Source organism: Phlebotomus papatasi, chromosome 2 (genome assembly GCF_024763615.1).
Source record: "Phlebotomus papatasi isolate M1 chromosome 2, Ppap_2.1, whole genome shotgun sequence".
NCBI classification, from domain to species: Eukaryota; Metazoa; Arthropoda; class Insecta; order Diptera; family Psychodidae; genus Phlebotomus; species Phlebotomus papatasi.
In genome coordinates, this window is record NC_077223.1 from 76,584,447 (window position 1) to 76,606,658 (window position 22,212).

Below are 22,212 nucleotides of genomic sequence, written 5' to 3' on the forward strand. Positions count from 1 at the left end.
TGCTTTTTCTTAGGCTGCCTGGGGAGGTGGATTGCTCCTTTCGCGGAAATATCGGCATCCACGTCTCTCTGGCATTGAGAGGTGAGTTTGCAAATTTCTTCCTTCATCCCATATATTCCCATAAAAAGTGAGATAATTCCCAATAAGTGCGCTAATTTTCCAAACACTTCCCAAGAGAAGTGATTCCCAGCATCTGCTAGAGGCATCAAAATGGGCTATTTTTCGGGAGAAATAACCCTCTGCGTCTGCAACAAATTGTATTTTAATGTTCATCCAACTATGAGGAAAGGCTTTTCCTCCCCCTCAAAAGTGATTTGATTCCATCAACGGATTTTCTCGCCACAACTTTTATCCCCTCATTTTACTGAGCACTCCCTTCCCTGCCCATTTGGAGTGCTCAGTAAATCCGCCTAAAAATCAGTGAATGCACTAAACGAGGCAGATTACTGAATGCGTCTACATCAAAACCAGATGGAAAATTTACCAAGTCCTCCGCAGCTTAAACCAAAAAGAAAACCCTCCTTGAAACCTTGTCAATTTTCTCATTTTCCTGAGTGCGAAAGATAAAATAGTTTTGGTGAAATTGGTCAAATTTGCATATCAACACAATTCGGTTGTGGCAGAGAAACCATCCATTAGGAAGGATTTCACTGCGGAATGTATAATTAAAGTCATACATGAATTTCGTCTTAATTGAAAATCATTAATCAATGCTCCTCGCAGGGAAAGTGAATAAAAAAAAGAACTTTAGTGCTGTTCTCAATTAATCATGAAGTGGAAGTGGAAAGAATTAATTATGGGACTTTAAGCAGTGTTATGGAGTTATTTCCAAAATCACTCAACTCATAACAATTGGGAGATTAATTAATAGTTCCGAAGAAGGGAAATTTTTTAGAAGTTCTCGAAAAGTTTGAAATTTTTTGAAGTGAAAAGGATTCCGACATGTTTTCAAGGATTTTTTTTGATGAAATAAAACTCAACTTTACTTTTCCTAAAGTGGCTGCAAATGTCTTTAGCAATTGAAATTTTCTGAAACTTGTGAAGAGGAAAAATTACACTTCTCTACATTTTCTATTTATTATATATAGGGTAAGTGTACCAAATTCCGGCAAGCTTGCAATTCCGGACACCTTTTTTACTCCTCGAATTTCCTTGAATTTTTAATTTTTGCATACTCTAGAGATTGTACAATGCAAAAACATAACAAAAAATGTAGCTTCTTTAAATGAGAAGATGTGAAAGAGACATTGGAAGAATTCCCGAAGGGTAAGGAGCTATGAGAATGAAGATGGCCGAAATAGACCACCAAAGCAATGTCTACATTTTTATTCATTTTAAAATGTACCGTCGTTGCGGGTGACTTTGCACGTTTTTTCGCTGTTTGTCAACTTTGCCCTCTAAAAGTGGTTAGTTAAAGTGAAGGGAGGGGGATTTTTGAGTAAAATTATTTGTATTCAGTTGTTAATGAATGGATTTTGTGCCACTAGTATTTAATTTTATAAAATTTTATTATGTTTAAAAAAAATCAAGAAAAAAGGCTTGCACTTGGGATAAGGTGCGGGTGACTTTGCACTTTTTAATAAATACTAAAAAATCAACAATTTCTGATAATAAACGACAATGAAGATCTTCACATCTAAGGGTAAGATGCACGAGATCTACAAGATGACATGATCGCCATCTTGATTTGACGTTTCTGTCCGCCATTTTGAATAACTGTCAAAATCTAAAACAAGTTCGATTGGGTTGAAATTTTAGTATGTTGTTGCTGATATCAAGACCTTTTCAGAATGTATCTATGTTACGGTCTACGTCAAGTATTTACCTTGATACAGAGGCTTAAAGTTTAAAAATTTGAAATATTCATATTTTGGCGATCTTTATTTTCTAATCCTGAATTTTAAAACCTAAACGAAATGCCTCAGTAACCATTAGAAATGGTTGAGGCTTTTATTTTATATATTTATTTACTCTTACATAATTAAAAAAAAATAAATGAAAAGTGCATTTATTTTTTTTTTATTTTTTCATCTTTGCAAAAGTTTTTCAGATCTTCAAATAATATGCTGTTATAAAGAAAAACATTACTTTTCTTTTTGTTTGTTATTTAGATCTCATCGCCTAACGATAATACTGCCTTTTTTGTTATGGTTTCGATAAAAGAAGCTCTCCGTAGTTCTGTTTTAATGAAAATGTCAAAATTTTGAACTTAGAGCCCCAGTACCCAGACAATCGCTTGATGTAGGTCGGATTTTATATATGTTCTGAAAAGGTCTTGACATCAGCCAGAACATACTAAAATTTCAGCTCAATCGGATAAGTTTTTTGTTTTGACAGTTATTCAAAATGGCGGACAGAATCGTCAAATCAAGATGGCGACCACACCATCTTGCAGATCTCGGTCATTTTATCTTAAGTTATAAAAAAAATTGGATAATGTTCAGCCAAATACTTCTATAATACAGCTTAAGAAAGTCCATTATATGTAATTTTATAATATAAATCATGCGTTCTTAGGAAGACTATAGTGAAAAAAAGGAATTTACTAAAAATAATGAACAAAATGGAAGTAGATTATTCTAGCCAGATAAATTTAGAATAGATTTGGGCAATTTACTTCTCTGTAATTGATTTTGGAATTGCATCTTCAGATAACTTTTTCACGGAGACATTTTTTGCCAAAATACCTATACTAGCATTTCATTGACTATTACTGAAACTACAAGAATCCTTTTCAGGATCATTGTACCTTACTTGGTACTTAACATATCCCTATATACTTTGACATGGTAGACCAGATCGGCGAAGACTATCAATAAGTGCTAGAATTGTTCAAACTTTCACGAACAGCAGAGTGCAAAGTCACCCCCCGAGTGAAAAGTCACCCGCAACGACGGTAACAAGAATGATTTTAGAGAAAATGAAGACGAAAAACTGTCTACAAGGTTCCAAGCAACACTGCTTAAGAAGAAATAACAAAAAATTCAATTTGTATTAAAAATATTGCATATCAAACTTGATTTAGCGTTTTCATGCAACTATGCCGAAATATGGCACACTTACCCTAATCACTCCTAATATATAAAAAAATCAAAATAGAGTTTTTTTTTTCATTTCTTACCATTTTTTTAAGACCTGTACATAAACTCAGCCTGATTGTAGAAAATATTTAGCCTGTAAAACTTGACGATAAGACGTCAGGTGAAGGAATTGTTTTCATATATGCATATTAATATAAATGAACAAACCATATAGAGAAAAGTACTCTCCCTTCGAACGTTCATGCCTTCGAATATTGAGAATTTTTCTTTTATTTTTCCTAAGAGATTTTACTTAATTATCACATAATTATTAATAAATTGATAATAAGTTAACTAATATTTAATATAAATGTGTAAGTCTCTTAGGAAAATTAAAAGAAAATTCACATTATTCGAAGGCATAAACGTTCGAACGGGGAGTAATTTCCCCTAATGCTAAACTTTTTTTTTTGGTATTCAGAAATCATAGATTATTTTCGAGCTTTTTAATAATGTAGCAGCTATACAAGAACCTTTAAAAACTTTGGATTGAAATGTAGAAAAATTAAATATTGGGCTTAAATCACTAAGAGGAATTAATATTTCAATTCGTTAGTATTACAACTACACAAAATAATAATTGTTTGATTTATTGAAATATTTCATTTTTAAAAAATATATTTTTTGATAATTTATAACAATTTTTAGACAATTAAAAAGAAATATTCGCCCATTTAAAACAAATGCAATCAATGAAGATATATAAATTTTATGCTAAATATCAATAACTTTGTATATACGGTAACGTGTGGTATTTCTGGACAAGGTGCTTTTCGGGACATAATATGGGTATTTTGGGACTAGAAATGGTAAAATTTCAGAAATTTCACAGCAGTTGCCACCTACTTTAGGCGGAAATTCATGAAATTTCTTGAAATTTACCAACTCTATTTGGGACACATCAAAAATGCTATAAATATTTGTTTTCTAATTATTTTTAAGTTCTATATTAAATGGTAAGCTCTTTACGTATCAGATAAACATAAAACTCCTGAAATTTTATTTAATTTAAAGCTTGAAATACGCGTGAATTGTTAGTGTCACATTTCACTTTTTACAAGACCTTCAGTGTGGTCAATTTTGCAGATGTCAACACAAACAGTGCTTAGTTTTTTTTTCGATTTAAGTCACTTTAAAAGTGAAATTTTTAACAAAAACTTTATGAAAGAGCGAAGTTTAGAACTTCTACTTAAAGGTAAATAATCAGGCTCGGTGGAAGTTATTTTCAAAATAGCGACTTTTGCCTATCCCGAAATACCCAACTGTCCCCAAATATATACCACTCTTACTTTTATACATTTTTTGCTATTTTGTATAAAAAATGATGCATTTTTAACATTTTTCGATAAGAATCTTATTCTGTATAGCATAAGGAATATAAATATTAGTATCAACAAAGAAAAAAATTATTTGAGAAGTCGTTAATCTGTTTGAAACTTAAAAGTGCTAAAAAGTGTCCCGAAATACCACACGTTGCCCTAGAACACTAATTTAAGTAATAGTTTCATAACACTACAAATTCATTATTTTCTCTTTTTCAATTCTCTGAAAACTCTCCAAGATTGATTAAATTGATTCCTTATCTTTATTGACAGAATTGAGTCCAATTACACATGTCCTTACAGATTCTTATTAGATTTTTCATTTTTATGCAAGAAAAAGTGTAAAAATTTAATTTTAAAATTTGGTTTAGTACACGTATGTATTGAATGTTAGATATTAATTCACTCAAACCTTTTTCACTATTCTTATATCCTTTAAATGTTGCTATCTTCATTTTTAAAAAGAAAATGGTTGTAGAGTAAAATTTAGAATTCCGGACAAACTAATTTAGAGTTCGGGCTACTCTCTTAAAACTTGATAAAAATCAATTATTAATATTGAAAATACTCTTGTATAATTACTAAATTATCAAAGTCAGATCTTCGATATTGATTTGTCAGGAATTGCTTGTTTTTGGGAATGGTAAAAGTTTATACCTTTTCAAGAGCAACAAAAAGTTTGTCATGCAATTTCAAAGAAGGTAAATTTTCAAATAAAATGTTCCTGTGGAAATTCAATTAAAAATTTGCATAAAAATGTGAAAAAGTATTGCGGAAAAAGGAAAGATAATTTCGGAAAGATACGTGATAAAATTCCTCGAACACTTCCACAATATAAAACCATTTGAAAATATTTTAAACGTTTTTGCCTTTGCTACCAGAAATACAATGTTATGCTGAAATTGAATGTTGGCACATTGTGCGGCGGGTTGAAAAAGCTACAGAGGAATATTTGATGATTCTCCCTTGGTATTATATACTGCCAAGCATGTGCCAGGATTGACTTTGTAATCCTCTTTCAAGCATTCAGCACCTGTTCCCATATTCCTCCCTTCAGTTGGAAAAATTTTCTCCCTTGGGCACATTTACACATTGAGCATTTTAGTGAACTGATTAATTGCACTTGCAACTCCATTCATACCACTTTGCATTACAACCCAGTCAGATGGAATCCTTAATCCCACTCACAGCTGAGGTGGTTCTCTCAAACTTTGCAAAGTGCACTTTTGGGGAAAATTTCCCTGCGCCTGAAATTTCTCTGCATGTGACATCATCGTAAATTATTTGCAGACTCGTGAAAATTTTTGTCATTTTATGCACATTACATCCCATCGTAGATTGCAGAGATTCTCGAGGGCAGATATTTTCCTGATGAATATCCCTTGAGAGTCTTTTATGTGCAAACACAAACACAATAATTTAAATCTCTTCAGTGTTACTGAACAAACAATGATAAGGGTTGAGAGACACTTTTCTATCATCTCTTTTTCAGTCTACTCTCATCCCTTTAATCCTCCTCATCCCCTATGTTTTCGATCAAGCCATAGTGAATATTAAATTAATTATGAGTATCTAAATTGATTTTCTAGGGTGTATTAAAAAATGAGATTTTTATCAGGAAATTGTGTGATTTTCAGATCTCTTTCTGTCACCTGGAATCCGCATAAATTAATGGGAGCTCTTCTCCAGTGCTCAACAATTCATTTTAAGGAAGATGTAAGTATTACAGATTGATTTTTTTGATTATTTATTCTTAATCCCAAAAACATAGCACAAGAACAGGTTATTTCGATAAATCTTGAAGAAAACATTTAAATTTTAAACTACTTTACACATTTTTGTAAATCTACGAAACAATCTTCAAAAACTACTCCTCAGACAATGGATCAAAATTGACAGTAATATCCTGTGCAGGAATTCCAAAGAAGGTTTTCTGAAGCCCTAGGGGTTCTTTCATGTCAGTGCCAAGTGTAAGATTAAAATTCCTCACTATTCCCACGATAGCTGTCTTGATTTGTGCTATTGCAAATTTCATCCCTGGATAAAACCAGATTAGATATTTGTGAATCAGTTTGCAGGACAGATAGAAACATAAATCATACCTATACAAATCCGAGGACCATCTCCAAAGGGAACAAATACACCCTTGTCCCTGTAATCTTTCACTGCACCATCGTCAAATCTCTCGGGATGAAAGTCATTGGGATTCTCATAGAAAACTGGGTCACGTCCGAGGGAATACATAGACATCATGGCAGTAATACCTTTGGGAAAAGTCTTCGTTTCACTGCCATTACCAAAAGGCACTTGCATAGATTCATTGCACTGCTTCAGGAAGAAGAGGATAGGCGGATGAAGTCTTAAGGTTTCTAAGTTAATGATAAACTTATTACTTATAAAAGTATCATTGAGAAAAAAAAGGATGCAACAGATGCAACTAACCATTCATTACTTGGTCCAAGTAAGGCAAATCACTAATGGTGTCAAATGAGAGATTTCCCTCTGACTTCCTTACATCCTCAATCACTTGCCGTAATTTCTTCTGCACCCGAGAATTTCGGGACAATTCATAAAGTATGGAATCGATCACAAGAGCTGATGTCTCAAATCCATCCAGGATGAATGTCAATGCATGGGCAAGCATTTCATCCATTGAAGTATCCTTCTTCTCACGCATTTGCATAAGAAATGCCAGAAAATCCTCTCTATTGCCAGGATTTTCACCCCTAAATGCCATTCCATGTTTCAGCATATCTACAAAAAAATTCTTAAGCCTCGTATTGAGTATTTTGTACTTGTAGATACTCCTAAACATTGGCCAGATGAATGAGTACATAAAAAAGTAGTCAATTCGCCAGAATTCAGCCAAATAATCCGTAAACATTTGCAAGGATCCAGCTTTATTATTATCAAAAGCATTAGCTTCCAGGCCAAAAATGCAATTCATAAGATTCTCATTAGTATAGCGACGAGTGATCTAAATGGAAAAATTCCAAGATTAAATTCATACATTTCACAGGTCATATAGATAAATCTTAGCTCTTTGACTTTCCTACCTCTGATACTGTTATCCTGGATCCTTGAGATTTTACATGGGATCTCAGGTAATTTGTCATCTTGTGACAGGAAGATTCCATAATGGGAAATTGTGCTTTCACCCGTATATTACTGAAACCTTGAGTAATCTCCTGTCTAGTGGATTTCCACATTTCATCTCGCATAAAAAAGGGATTGAGCCCAATAATTGGGTCAGATTTCAGACTAACCATATCTGAGGCTTCATTATTGTGAAACTGACGAAAATTACCAACTAGAATTTTCCGTGAAAATTCAGGATCTGTGATGAAAATCTTGGGTTTGCGAAGTGCGTAGATCCCAACGAAAGGACATCCTCGGTATTTTCTTTCAAAAACAAGTACAAATTAAGAAAAAGCTTATCAATCTTAAAAGAGGGAAGAAGTCATGTGTCGACCTAATTCTTTAAAAATAATTTTTTTTTTAAAAATACTTTCAAAATACATATACCATAGGATAATTTTATAATAGAAAACGTCATTTTTCTATTTGAAAAGAAGATTATTTAAAGAAAAGTGGGACACCTTTCGAAACAGAATTTTTGTTCTATTGGAAATGGAAATGCATCTTATCGTTATGGAATTTAGCTTGACAAACCAATTGTGGAGCTAAATTAGATTATGAAGATGAATTCCATTTAGAAAAAGATGACAAAGCGTCCCAGCATTGCTAAATGCTCGAACTCACGAGATCGAGCTATCCCTGAATTATCATTAATTCATTTAAATAAAGGAAAACAATTCAGAACTAGAAAATTGGCTAAGAAATGTGCATCGATAGTGTTCGACATTAGTAACATGCTTAACATGCAAATAAAATTGTATATTCGAGAAAAATAAATCAATTACGATTACTCAACCAATGCATTACCGATTGGGGCAGATATATGTAGTTGAGTAAAAAAGATATCATATTAATTTATATTCGGACACAAACTTATACAAAATTTAGTTTAGTTGAATTGAAAGTCTCTACAATCTCTAACAATTTATTTTTTATTGTTTCTAAAATATCTCAAAAATATTATAAATTGTATACTTTTGATTATAAATGTTCAGCTCCCAAGAGACTCGAACTCTTCTTCAAGAATACTTAGACTCTAAATTTTAAGGGTAATTGTATTTCTATAATTCTTCTATTTTTTTACCCTAAACTCTTATTGTAAGCTCGGTAGATAAAATATTCTCGAGGATCAGCCTGAATCTATTTGGAGCTTTAAAAGGTTATATGGTTAGGAGAAAGTACTCCCCCTCCGAACGTTCATGCTTCCGAATAGGGGGGTGACATTATCTCTGAAAAATGCGACCAGTTTTAGTGTAAATTTTTTCCTTTTTTGTACACATTTCACGAGATATCTCCAAAACTACGTAGGTTGCCAATTTAGGGTTTTCGGTTGCCTTTTCGTTATTAAATTTTCTTTTATATTGTATTAGCATTATTTGCTAATTCATTCTACAATAACAGAAAACAGCTAATAAACTCAAAACTTTTTTCGGCACGGTAGCAACAAATGGGAAACATAGGAAACGTCATGCCCCTGCTTCCAAATAATGTGAATTTCCTTTTATTTTTCCTAAAGACTTACACAATTCTGTTAAATATTAGTTAGTTTATTATAAATTATTACTAATTATGTAATAATTATGTGTAAGTCTCTTAGGAAAACAAAAAGAAATTCACATTATTTGAAGACATGAACTTTCGAAGAGAAAGAAAGGTAAAGTGACCTCGCTCGACCGGAAGATTTACTTATTCAATTTATTTATATTTGCTATAATATTTAGGGTATGATCTTGCATTACTAGGACAATTATTGGATAAATAATACGAATCAGTGACAATTTCATGGAAATTGACCATATCAAACCCACCAAATATTGAAAAATTGATCCAGCGGTACACAGTAAAAAAAATTTACAATGATAATCGTTGGTTTGCTTTTTTACCACGATTATTCTTGTAAAGTTACACTAATTATGTATTTCAACAAAACGTGTAATCTGAAAATGTGTAATTTAAATTTTATGTAATTGTAAACCGTGTAATCAACTGGGAATAATTACACAGTTTCGTATATTTTCTTACTTCGTGTAAAATTACACAGTTTACAAATAAAAGGTGTACAAATTACACAGTTTTCAGACAAAATGTGTACAAGTTACACAAATGTGGATTAGTATACACGATTACATGTTTAATGTAAAATTTACAATTAAAATCATGGTAAAGCAGCCAAAAATTTTTTACTGTGTAGAGTCGAGGAACCCGGTCGAGTGAGGGCATTTTACCTTCCTTTCCCCTATAGCTCAATTTATTTTGGGAGACAAGTATGACCTTTCCCCTTAATTTTTGCCACACTTACTTGTAAATTTCGTCCAAATCGTAAATGAGGTTTCTGTTGAGATAGTTGGGAAAATTTCCGAAAATCAAGGAAGGTTTAGGACCATGAATACCCTTACGGGACCAGAAGGTGTAAATCCATATCCACCACAGCACAAAACAGGACAAAAGTCCCACTAATATAGCAATTCCGAGTAATAACATTCTCAATAACTCAATCCAAAGTTGCAGAAGATGATTCTCTCAGACTTGAGTGATGATAACTGAAGAGTGAATCGTCATTTCGTGCTTCACAACTCCGATAATTGCTTATCACAATTTAGAATTATTATTGTTATGGACGTATAGTGAATTAAAATTTCACTCAGTTTCTGACATGATAATATAATTCTTCAAATGAGTATACTTATGCAATTCATCACATGCTTAAATTGTAACTTATCATAGTAGAGGGAACTATGTCTATTTGTGAGCCAGAATGCAACACATGAATTTTAATTTTTACTTTTTTTTAAGAATAGGGATGTTAGTCCTATGATTTTTGAAATTACTCGAAATATCTTCAATTCCAGAAAAATTCCTATTGGTCAAAAGAGGATTAAAATAACTCGGGAAACTTGAACCTTAAAGCAAATATACCAACTGTACCAGTTAACCCGTTACGTGCCCATCTACAAGTTAAACTTAAATTTAAAATTCTTATCAACATTCACCAAAGAAACAAACCAAAGCATTTTCCCTTTCCTGCAAACTTCCTATGGATGACTTTTAATTAAATTCCTAGAGGCAACTGTGACAAATCTTGGGGTGGCAACATATTGTGAATAATTTCTCAACTGCGAAGCAAATATTTTTTCGTCCCTTAAATTGCTAGACACAGTCCCCTCTTGAAAATTTTCTTGCAACACATTTTTTTTCCGATATTTCCATTCCATACCCTTTGTAGCTTTTCATTTGTCGAGAGACAGAGAAGAGAAATTGATGAGAAGTTGATGTGTGTCGACAAGCAAGTAATATATTCTTTGATCGCACATGTGTGCTTCCTATATCCCCAAAATGATATATAGAACAACAATGGCAACAATAGTTGGTCACATATTTTCTTTTTTTTATATTTATTTTTAGGGCCTCCTGATGAGCTGCAATCAAATGTCAGCCGAATATCTCTTTATGACTGATAAACTTTACGATTTGAGCTACGATACAGGTGATAAAGTGATTCAGTGTGGACGTCACAATGATATATTCAAGCTTTGGCTGCAGTGGAGGGCTAAAGTAAGAATTATTGCTAAAACTTTAACTTACAATTTTCCTTTAATAATGTCCATATTTTTAAATTGGAACTATCTATTTTAGGGAACTGAAGGATTTGCAGATCATATGGATCATCTGATGGACTTAGCCCAATATCAAGTGAAGAAAATCAAGCAGAATCCAGATAAATTCTATCTAATCATGGAGCCTGAGTGTGTCAATGTGTCTTTCTGGTACATCCCGAAACGCCTTAGGGGTGTGCCTCATGATTCTAAGAAGGAAATTGAATTGGGAAAGGTAGGTCGCAATTGTTTAAAAAGTTTATTACATTTTTTGGATCAAACAATAGGTCATTTAAGGGTACTTTACCGATTCATTACGGATTGCGACCGATGTAGCCGGGTTGCAAGTTTTAAGACGGTTCCAAAAAATTCAAATTTAACCAAATTGACATGGTTTAATCGGGTTTAACTTTAACCTTTAGGATTTCAAAATGTCGATTTTTTAGGTCATAGGTATGTTTGAACAAAATGTTGACCTGAATGACCTCCAAAACATATTCAAAAATAAAAGAAATTGTTGAAACCGTTTTCAAAATAAACAAAAAAACATGGTTTTGGAGGGATAGAGGGGATGGGGAAAAAAAGAAATAATACCGTCTAGAGATATCGTCTTTTATTGGCCGAAGACCGGAAGTTGAAATCTTCTACGGTTTAAGATCCAGAGCGGTGACAAATTTTAAAAAAAGCGGATTAATGAAAAATTGAAAAAACTGCTCTCTCTTTGAGTTAGAGCAGTAAAGCGGCATTTTTTCTTTTAGAAAAAAAATGACGATTCCGCCTACAATGACAGGGCAGATTTTCTTTAGAAAAGCGTTATTTTTTTAATAAAAATTGATCCCATGTATAGAGATCTTTAGAGATTACAATCGAAATTGGGATAGATTACTTAAACTAATAAAATATTATTACAGTAAACTCTCGCTAACTCGGCTCTTTTAAGATCGGGCTACTTTTTAATTCGGGCAGCGGTTACATTTGAAAAAAGTTTGTTGTCATTTTTCAAGTTTGATTATGATTATCAAATGAATCAAATATGCTCAAATTTGGCATGGTTTGTCTTAGTTTTGATGTGATTTTGCATTATTGAGGGATTTTCATGCAATTTACGTTATATATGAGTGTGTAAACTCAATATCTATTCTATATGCACATGAATAAAAAATCGTTGAATTTCAAAAAGTTTGTCGCCCGAATTTCTCTCTAATTCGAATGAAATTTCGGTCCCAAATGCCAGAATTTGAGAGAGTCTACTGTACTCAAATTTACCATAGTTTGTCTTTGTTTTGATGCGATTTTGCATTATTAAGGGATTTTCATGAAATTTACAATATAAATGAGTGGGGGAGACTGGGGCAAAACTTTGCAAAACGGATATTTAATTCTTTCACGAGCTCTGAGAAAACTTAAACGTTTTATAATGATCATATTTTTATAGAAAATTCACTGCTCTTCAACATTGCAGAAGACTATTTTCCTTTATCTCGAAAGAAATGTAATTTTCGAATCATTTTCTAAAAGTCGATTTTGTGGAGATTCTCAAAATTGCTGGGGCAAATTTTGTCAGACTTCGGATAATTTGTGACATTTTACTCTCGCAAACGTTAAAAATATCAAATAGACATATTTTTATAGGAAATTTATTCCTCTACAACTTTGTCGAAGATAATTTTCTCTATCTTAACGAGGAATGTGCTTAAATTGAGCTAATCAGTATTGATATTTTCTATAAGCCAAATACAGTACCCGATTTGTAATCCGGATGATTGAGAGACGACAGATGTCCGCTTCGTAATGCAGATAGATTTTTTGAATTTGTTCAACGTCTCGCAAATATAATACAAGTTTTTTTTTGTAGAATTAGAATAACAGTTTAAAAAAAAAGATTAAAAAGACATAATTAGAGAATTCTATGCTATTATACTTCATTTATTAAACAAAAACATCACAGGATAATTCATTTTCATTGCTGAACACACATGCATATGACCTCAAAATTATTTTAAATGTAACCGTCGATAACTCGTCCGGATTACGGCGATCCGGATTAGAGATCGGGCACTGTATTCCAAAAATAGGGCTCCAAATTTCATTATTTTTTATTTGACATAAATATTCCTCGAATCCCTTGAAACTTTGTAAGTTTAAGAAGGTTCATAAAGGCTATCTATAATAAAAATTTCAATTCTCAGTCTTTTTTATTTTAGAAAATAGTGAATATATTGAAATTTTTGTTTTAACAAATTTTGCCCCAGTCTCCCCTATGTAAGCTCAATATGTGTATACAGACAAACAAAAAATCGTTCCAATTCAAAAAATTGGTCACCAGAATTTTTCTCTAATTCGGGTGACATTTTGGTCCCAATTGGAGAGTCTACTCTACTGTTTATTGGCCCAAAATTGGCTCGATTCTTTTAATATTTCGATCAAGAAAATTTATTAAATTTTCCGAATAGGACGATTTCTTTGTTGTCTTTGTTTTGTCATTTGTTCGTAAATTTTTGGCAAGTAAACAAAAATCTACGAACATATGTTTGTCAAAAAAATGTTTGTCAAATGTTCATTTTACGAATAATGTTTTTGGAAAAAAGTCCAAGCTTTTACGACCTTGTTTGTGGGTTCTAGAATTTAGTAGCATTTCGTATCGTAAGATTCCAATAGAAATTCACAAACTTTTACGAACAATTTAACGAAATATATGTTTGTGGAAAAATTACAAACTTTTTAGTGGATTATACTATTTTAGCGCATCTTGTAAGTCCCCAGTAGGAATTCACAAACGATTACGAACAATTTTACGAGATATTTTTTCTAATGGCTTCGGCACACCTTTTAGATCGGTCAAATTTCATGAAATCAAAATTCACTTCTCTTTCTTTCTCAAAAGATTTGCATAAGTCTATCCCACTCTTTCGGTCTCAAAATTGGACTGAACCAAATTTAATTTGGTGTGATGTTTAAAGGAAGAAGAAGAGTGCGAAAGAGTAGGATAGACATATGCTAAACTTTTAAGAAAGAAAGGGATGCGAATTTTGATTTTATGAAATTTGACTGATATAAAAGGTGTGCTAGAGCCATAAGGACATGTGGAAATTTCGATTCTGCAAAATGAATTTTTCTGTAATAGTTCATAAATTACTTGCAGTTGTATTTTATCACCACAAGGTTTGGTATTTTACAGTAAAATTGTCCTATTCCAAAATATTTGCTAAAATGAACAAAATTGATGTTGATCCCTGTAGAAGTTCAGGTGCTCAATAAATATTCAAACTCCCATTAAGAGGGAACTTGCACAGTAAATCAGATGCCCTTGGAGCACCTGCGAAAGCACAAAATGATTAATGGTCAAAATTCAAAATGTGGTCGAATTTCTCCCCAGATTTGCCCCATTATTAAAGCCCGAATGATGCAAACGGGTACAATGATGGTTGGCTATCAGCCAGACGATCGTCGACCCAATTTCTTCCGCTCAATTATTTCATCGGCAGCCGTAACTGAGAAGGACGTTGACTTCATGCTCGAGGAATTTGATCGATTGGGACATGATTTGTAAGCAAGTGCAATATTCCACCGAGAACTGCCACTTTTAACGATGGATGGTGCGTAAAAAAAAAGTGAACTAAAAAGAAGGTTCGATGCGCCAGAAGGGCGTACCAAGTTGTTCGACATAAACCTCCCGAAGAAAACCAAGGATTATCATTTTGAACAACATATCAAAGTGTGAGAATGTCTAAAAGAAAGAAATATTTTAAAAAACAGAAATTATTTATCGCTAAATTCTATATAAATTGACAATGAAGACAAGAGACATGTATTTTAACTGTTGCTGTTATTGAAATATAAAAAAAATATAATCTATAAATTATATAAATTTGATGATAGAAAAAAATGAAACATTCTATTTGAAATGATGGAGAATCCACTCGTAATGAGACAGAAAAAGAGAATATTAATCATGTTGACAAATTACCAAAGATATTAATGTGAATTTATTTGTTTCAGACAGAGAGAGAAACACATAATTTTAGATGAATATTTACTCCTTTGGGCACTCAAGTGTTAAAAAATAAATGAAGTTACTATCGTGCTTTTCCTATTTATTCACGCGAAAAGTCTAAAAAAAAAAGATTGTTGCTATTATCAACCGTACCTTCTTTTCCTTTGTCAAAGTTTTATTATTTGAAGTAAAAATGTTATATAATTATATAAAGTATACAGAATATATTTAAAAAGTAACGTAAAATAATAATAATGTAAAATTATTTATCATTCTGTATATTTTTCATGAGATAAAAAAAATGAATTAATTTTAGTTTTAATTGCGTAATGTTCTTAGAAACATTCGTCTATGTGTAGCTCGCAATAAATATTCCAGAAAATGAAATGAGAAAAAATCGTGAAAAGAAATTATAAATAAATGTGTAAAATGAACATAAAGATTATGCTCTATGTAAAAAATTCATCGAATTACCGTAAAAATTTAATAAATATATTCAGTCAAAAAAAATTAAATTGTAAAACATAAATCATAATAAAAAAATATTTGCTTCGTGAAGTATTTACAAAAAAAATCGCATTGTTTTCGGTTTCCTAATGCAATAATCTCAAAATAATCTCAAGAAAAATAGAATGCTGATGATATTGAAAGATGCCCAGTAATTAAAAAAATTATTTCATGCAGAAATCAATTGAATTCTTTCGTAATTTCAATCACTTAAGAGTTTGTGTTAACGATCTCTTAAGTTAAGATACCTTTTTGAATTATTTTTTTCGAGTGCTTTCTTATTCAATAAATGCACAAATGTATAGAAAAAACATGTGAATAGATTTTTCTTATGTAAATAGCGAGTCAGGATAAGAGAACAAAAAGCTTGAATGCATTCCTCAAAAAGAAAATAGAGAAAAAAAGCAAATAAAAATTTGTAGAGAATGTAAAAGAATGAGAATAGAATGTATTATTAAATTTCTATTTAATTAATATAGAAGAAAATTTTTGGGGGAGGGTTGTTGGGGTTAAAAGTGAATGAAAAAAAAATCTGTGAGAAAACAAGTATTGTAATAATGACAAAAAAAAACAATGAAGTCACAAAAGTCTTCCTTCAAACACAAGTTAATTATACATTATTCGGCCGTATTGAGAAATAAGAATAATTTGATGGGTTTATTTCCAAATTCGAATTTGGCGTTTGACTGAGGTTGTTGAGCTTTTTGCAGTAATGGATGAATGAATGATTGATAATTTGTCTGCAGAGGAATTTATTTTCTCAAAAGAATCCGAGCGAACGTATTAAGAGATTGAAAAGGATCGTATACTTAATGAATTGAATAAACCCATTCAAGTTTCACTGTAAATTTAGTTTTCTCGAATGCGGCATGAATAATTCACTTAGAAAAAAAATGACAAAAATTGCTAGTTGTTTAATTTGTACATTAAATTGAGGCGATGAGGCAGAAACTTTCATGAGATATAGCAAGAATATTAAAAGAAAAAAAATATTACAAATAAATGTATATTAAGTGCAGTGACAAAAATGATATAAAAGACATAAAAAAATAGATGTTAAATGTTGTTCTAAAATTGAAAGAGAGAAGTATAAGGAAAAATACAGAGCAAAATAGACAAACAAAGAGGAATTTCATTTTTCCCATTACTATTCAAATTTATGCTTATTTTGGAGGCTTGTTTCTCGTCCAGCAACAGCCACTGAATCCCATGCTTCGATCACAAACCACATCATCATGAAATACACCGTCCCACACCTTCACAACCTTGGCTAGTTAGAACTTTTAATAATGCTACCCAGACCCAGCATGAATAGAGCCCCTGTATATACTACTTTTATAGCTGATTTGATTAAACTGCTCGTCACAACGTGGTTCAGTGTTCCCCTGGAAGTGGTCGAGTGACTTGTGGCATTTGCATTTGAAATCCGACAAACAACAACCTGACACCAAAGAATAATTCAGTTTCCAGCTACATCTCGAGTGATAAAGACGAAAAATCTGAAATCTCTCAAAAGTGCGGTATTTAATCGTTCTTATCAACATCTTGTTTCACTCTAGAATCTCTGACAAATATACAACAATGGGTGAAACATTCATAGAAATCCCTCAAGACTCCGATTTTACCTACGAAAATCTTCCCTACGGAGTATTTTCTCGCACTGGTCAGGTAAGATCCGCTACAGGTCAAAACTTGAGGTTAATCTTACAAAGTCTTGGACCACATTTTCCAGAATAATACACGAATTGGAGTCGCTATTGGAGAACAAATTTTGGATTTGTTTGCTGTAGCTCATCTCTATGACGTTCCTTATCAAGTAAGATTTTTTTCTTTTTATTTGGAGACTACATGAAGTTGATTTAAAGATCTCTTATTCTTGAAAAAAAGTGAGCTCGTATATTCTTATTTTAAGAGGTATTGTCAAGCAATATTAAAAGTATGAATTTCCATGTTTAACTCTTTCCGGACCGCAGCATATGCTGCAAGCCAATTTCACAATTTTTTAATCAAAAATATCTAAGCTCAGGAATTAATTGAGGTTCTACAAAAAATATCTTACATTTGGACATCCTTATAGTTTGTAATTTTATCAGTTATGAATAATTAAAAAACATCGTTTTTCACAGAATATTCATATGCTTCTTTGGGTACTCAGAGTCCCAAAAGAGACGAAAGAGTTAATATCCAAATAAATTACTTTTTTAAATAGTTATCCTTCGTTATACATAATAAATTCAATTAGGAGGAAGTGGGACACTTTTGAAAATGTGACGCCTTTGAAATTGGGATCTTTCTCCTATTTTTAAGTGGAATTAAGACATATAATAATGTAATTTAGCTTCTCAATCTGTTTGTGCAGCTAAATTATATCACAATAAGGCTGAATTTTATTTAAAAATAAGTGAAAATCCCAATTTCAAAGGTGCCCCACCTCCCCTTAGGTGAAAAAATCAAAATATTTAGAGTGCAAAAAATAATTTTTTATAGATCAACTTGTAAAGTTAAAAATAAACTCGAAGAAATAGGGGAGACTGGGCAAAAAGTCACAAAACAGATATTTTATTTTTTTACAAGCCGCTCGAGCACCTCCAAAATTTCTAATTAGTACAGTTTTATAGGAAATTTACTGCTGTACAACTCTGTGAAAGCCATTTTCTTCTATTTTGTGAGAAAATATATTTATCGAGCCGTTTTCTAAAAGGTAATTTTGTGATCATTCCCAAAAATGCTGGGCAAATAGTATCAGGCATAAGATACTGTACAGTCCGACGTTTATGTACCAGGGATATGAACTAAAAAATGTAATACCATCTTACAATTTAGATCAAATACGTCATTTGTTATATTTTCTTATTATTTAATGTTTATAAGAATTAATATTTCCTTAAAAATTAAAAGTATAGTATTATCCTGAATAGAAATATAAAATATGGTAAGGCTATACGTAATCTCTTAAATTAAGAGTATCAATGAATACGATTTCTTTAAATTTCTTTAATCAGTAGAATTTATAGTGCCATCTAACACTTCTCTTTTGGTAGAATGCCCTCCGAGCTTCGAATCTCAATCCCCTCATGGGACTCGGCTACGACGCATGGGCATCAGTGAGAGCACGCACCATTCAGTTGTTGGCGCGAAATTCTGAACTGGACAACAATGGTTCCCTCAAGAACGAGTATGAGCACTCTAACTTCTTATTCGAACAAATACAGTAGCAATTTTTTTTGCAGAGCTCTTGTATCTCAAAGCAGCGTGCAAATGCATCTACCAGCAACAATTGGGGATTATACGGATTTCTACTCCTCCATTCACCATGCCACAAATGTGGGAGTGATGTTCCGCGGACGCGAAAATGCATTAATGCCCAATTGGAAGCATCTTCCTGTGGGATACCATGGCCGAGCGAGTTCGGTTGTGGTTTCAGGAACACCTATCCGTCGTCCTCTGGGTCAAACCCTACCCGTGGATGGAGCAGATCCTGCCTTTGGACCTTGTCGTCTACTGGACTTTGAACTCGAGATGGCATTCTTCATTGGCGGACCGGAAACTCAACTTGGAGAACGTGTGGACATCAATGAGAGTCGAAAGAGGATTTTTGGGTTCGTCCTGATGAATGATTGGAGTGCCAGGGATATCCAAAAATGGGAATATGTTCCACTTGGACCATTTACTGCGAAAAATTTGGGAACAACCATTTCACCATGGGTCGTTACTGTAGCTGCCTTGGAACCATTTGTTGTGGACAACTTCCCGCAGGATCCCAAACCATTCCCCTATCTCCAGCACAATGAGAACTTCAACTTTGATATTAAACTCGAAGTGGACATCAAGCCCAAGGGAGCTGTGAGAGGAACTACAGTTTGTAGGTCAAACTATCGTCATCTCTACTGGACAGCATTGCAGCAAGTGGCTCATCACACAGTTACAGGATGCAATTTGCGTCCTGGAGATTTGATGGCATCTGGAACAATTAGTGGAGACACAGCAGACTCTTTTGGATCCCTACTCGAACTGTGCTGGAAGGGCACAAAGACCATTCCACTTTCTGGTGGTGAAACCAGAAAATTCCTTCAAGACGGAGATGAAGTCATTATCAGAGGACATTGCGAGAATGGTGATCGTAAAAGGATCGGCTTTGGATCTTGTTCAGGAGTGGTTTTACCAGCAACACCATTGTAAGAAGAATATAAAAGCCCAAGAATAAAATATTTTGTATTTTTCAAAAGTTCTAGTTTTATTTATCAGCTTAAACATTTATTTAAACTTTTATTCAAATTATGAAATTTTAATAGGGGGAAGTGGGGCACCTTTGAAAGTGAGGCACCTTTGAAATTGGGATTTTTCACCCATTTTTAAATAAAATTGAGCCATATCGCGATATAATTTGACTGCACAAACAGATTGAGAAGCTAAATTATATCACGACAAGGCTCAATTTTATTTAAAAATAGGTGAAAAATCCCAATTTCAAAGGTGCCCCACTTCCCCCTATTTCTTCTCGATATCTTTAACATTGTCTCTAAGCTCTTCTATTCTTTACTGATTTTTTTTAGGATTTTATGATTTAATTGCATTCAACCCTTAATGCTTTTAAGTAACTTACCACAAAATTTATTTTAAAAAAATGCAATTATTATGCAATTGTTCGAGTTGAAGAGGCATACCAAATTCTCTAGTTAAGAGCTCTTATTTAAGAATTTGTAGTCTTAAATGGGAAACGATCTCGAGGCAAACTCGGGACAAACTGACTGAATCGAATTCAGGATCTTGCCTTAAGTCATCTTGAGATCGAGCCCAAAAACCTTTTTGAAGTGGCAGAGGATTGACAGGTCTCGGTTACTAACCTGAGTGACTTAACCCTTTAAGGACGATTGGAACACCAGTGTCCCATAAAGAAAATAGTTTTTCCTGACTACCTAAAGTTATTTTTTTCTTGTGACTTTACATAATTGTAAAGTAGAAGGTTGAAGGAATCTAGAATATTTTTTGCAAGTCTCTAGCTATTTGCTATGTAGTAAATATTTAAGATCAAAAATGGGGAATTTTTCAATTCTCAAATTCATAATTGATTTTATTTATTTTTTATACTTCTCATTTTTTTAAACAAAACCCTTTTGGCAATAAAAACTACAATACTCATACGCAATATTTTTCATTAAAGCGAGAAATATTATTCATTGGTATTGTCAGAAAATTTACTTAAATTTTTGGGCTATGTTTGTCCCTATCGTTCATAGAAGCACAAAATACAAAATACACCAAATCAGACTCTGTTGGACTTTCCAAGGTTAGATGTAAAACTTATCATTGATGATGTTCCTCAGTTTAATTTTTATTGTTGATTTTCAGTGCTTAAAAAGTGTCTAGTCGTTAAAGGGTTAACCCGCCACCCCGATAGAGATAAGCGATTGAAAATGAATGAAAATTGAATAGAGTCATTTGGGTGGTCTAGTGGATCCGATGACCCAAATTTTTTTTGAAAAATATTTTATTCTTTAGATCACCGTTGAAATAAAAATTTTAGATAACTAGTAATTTCATTATTTATTTGTAATATACTTTTGGAAGTAAGCAGCTTTAATTAGCAATAATATACCGGGATTACAAAGCTTTTAACGTATAAAAAAATTAACGCTTAATTAACGTTTTTAAAAAAGGCTGGTTTCACAAAAAAGCTAGATCAGCGTAGGCCATATGTCGAAAAAGAACTTTTTGGATCGAATTGATGACTGCGATTTTTTGCTGAAACGTAAACGATATCGACCCCTTTTTGAAACGGATGGTGACTGGCGATGAAAAATAGGTTACATATGAGAACAAGAGTCGGAAAAATCATGGTCTAAGCGTGATAACAGGAAAAAGGTTTTGCTGTACATACAGTGGCGGCAAGATAAATAGCACAATCTCGGACACTGTAATATATGCTTTGTTTTTCGAAAAATTATGCTTTTAAATGACGAAAGTAATAATAATAAATCAACTTGTAAATAAATACATTTTGAATACATATGAAGAAAAAACCTGAAAGTTCTATCAAGAAATTTAGTAAGATTAAAAAATTCTTGAAATAGCACATAAGACTAAAAAAAATTCTTAGTTATTCTAAACTCTTTTACGTAAAGCCTGGAAATTTAAACCAAAGGCTCTATTTACAACATTTTTCAGTTCTCATAACTTTATTTTACGAAAATTTGTGACATTAATGCCCATAAATGACAAACAATACAGAAATATAATGAATTTTAAAATAAATAATTTCAGGTAATATTTTCAGAGAAAATGAAAGTGTACTATTTAAATTGATCGCACGAATTATACCTAAATTCATAAAATGACAAAAACACATAGTTTTAACAGATACAAATACTAAATAATTATAATTTTTATTTATAATGGGCATTATTATATTTTTTAAAAATAAACCATGATCAGGTATAAAGATTGATATTGTATCATAAAACATCAAAATAGGAAAATTGCTGAAGGTGTGCTATTTATCTTGTCGCCACTGTATGTTTGGTGGGATTGGAAGGGAATCACCAATTATGAGCTGCTACCCAATGTCCAAACGCTCAATT

The 22,212-nt window shown here is 32.4% G+C and overlaps 3 protein-coding genes across 4 annotated transcripts in view; 2 read left to right on the top strand and 1 right to left on the bottom strand.

Annotated features, from left to right (window-relative positions):
• The window catches only part of LOC129804462 (glutamate decarboxylase), a 30,052-nt gene extending 14,441 nt beyond the window's left edge, over window positions 1–15,611 (top strand). For both annotated transcript variants that reach the window (XM_055851781.1, XM_055851780.1), the window contains exons 5-9: window positions 14–81; window positions 6,040–6,118; window positions 10,943–11,092; window positions 11,174–11,368; window positions 14,510–15,611. In XM_055851781.1, the coding sequence (XP_055707756.1) occupies window positions 14–81; window positions 6,040–6,118; window positions 10,943–11,092; window positions 11,174–11,368; window positions 14,510–14,683 (666 nt within the window). In that variant the 3' untranslated portion in view covers window positions 14,684–15,611. The remainder of the gene's footprint in view (window positions 1–13; window positions 82–6,039; window positions 6,119–10,942; window positions 11,093–11,173; window positions 11,369–14,509) is intronic.
• Window positions 6,133–10,183, bottom strand: LOC129804464 (probable cytochrome P450 28a5). The gene is made up of 5 exons (XM_055851783.1): window positions 9,840–10,183; window positions 7,459–7,804; window positions 6,845–7,379; window positions 6,505–6,771; window positions 6,133–6,439 (listed from the first exon to the last, which is right to left on the bottom strand). Exons 1-5 carry the CDS (start codon window positions 10,019–10,021, stop codon window positions 6,270–6,272), a joined length of 1,500 nt encoding a protein of 499 aa, XP_055707758.1. The 5' UTR covers window positions 10,022–10,183; the 3' UTR covers window positions 6,133–6,269.
• Window positions 15,612–16,976: 1,365 nt separating the features above from the next.
• LOC129804469 (fumarylacetoacetase) lies at window positions 16,977–19,859 on the top strand. The gene is made up of 4 exons (XM_055851787.1): window positions 16,977–17,302; window positions 17,367–17,450; window positions 18,676–18,809; window positions 18,865–19,859. Exons 1-4 carry the CDS (start codon window positions 17,216–17,218, stop codon window positions 19,811–19,813), a joined length of 1,254 nt encoding a protein of 417 aa, XP_055707762.1. The 5' UTR covers window positions 16,977–17,215; the 3' UTR covers window positions 19,814–19,859.
• The last annotated feature ends 2,353 nt before the right edge of the window (window positions 19,860–22,212 follow it).

Coding starts and splice junctions, on each gene's coding strand:
- LOC129804469 (XM_055851787.1), top strand. CDS start 17,216: ATGGGTGAAACATTCATAGAAATCCCTCAAGACTCCGATTTTACCTAC. Junction 17,303..17,366: donor TATTTTCTCGCACTGGTCAG/GTAAGATCCGCT, acceptor CACATTTTCCAG/AATAATACACGAATTGGAGT. Junction 18,810..18,864: donor AATGGTTCCCTCAAGAACGA/GTATGAGCACTC, acceptor TTTTTTTTGCAG/AGCTCTTGTATCTCAAAGCA.
- LOC129804464 (XM_055851783.1), bottom strand. CDS start 10,021: ATGTTATTACTCGGAATTGCTATATTAGTGGGACTTTTGTCCTGTTTT. Junction 7,805..9,839: donor GATTTGGACGAAATTTACAA/GTAAGTGTGGCA, acceptor TGTTTTTGAAAG/AAAATACCGAGGATGTCCTT. Junction 7,380..7,458: donor CCAGGATAACAGTATCAGAG/GTAGGAAAGTCA, acceptor TTTTCCATTTAG/ATCACTCGTCGCTATACTAA.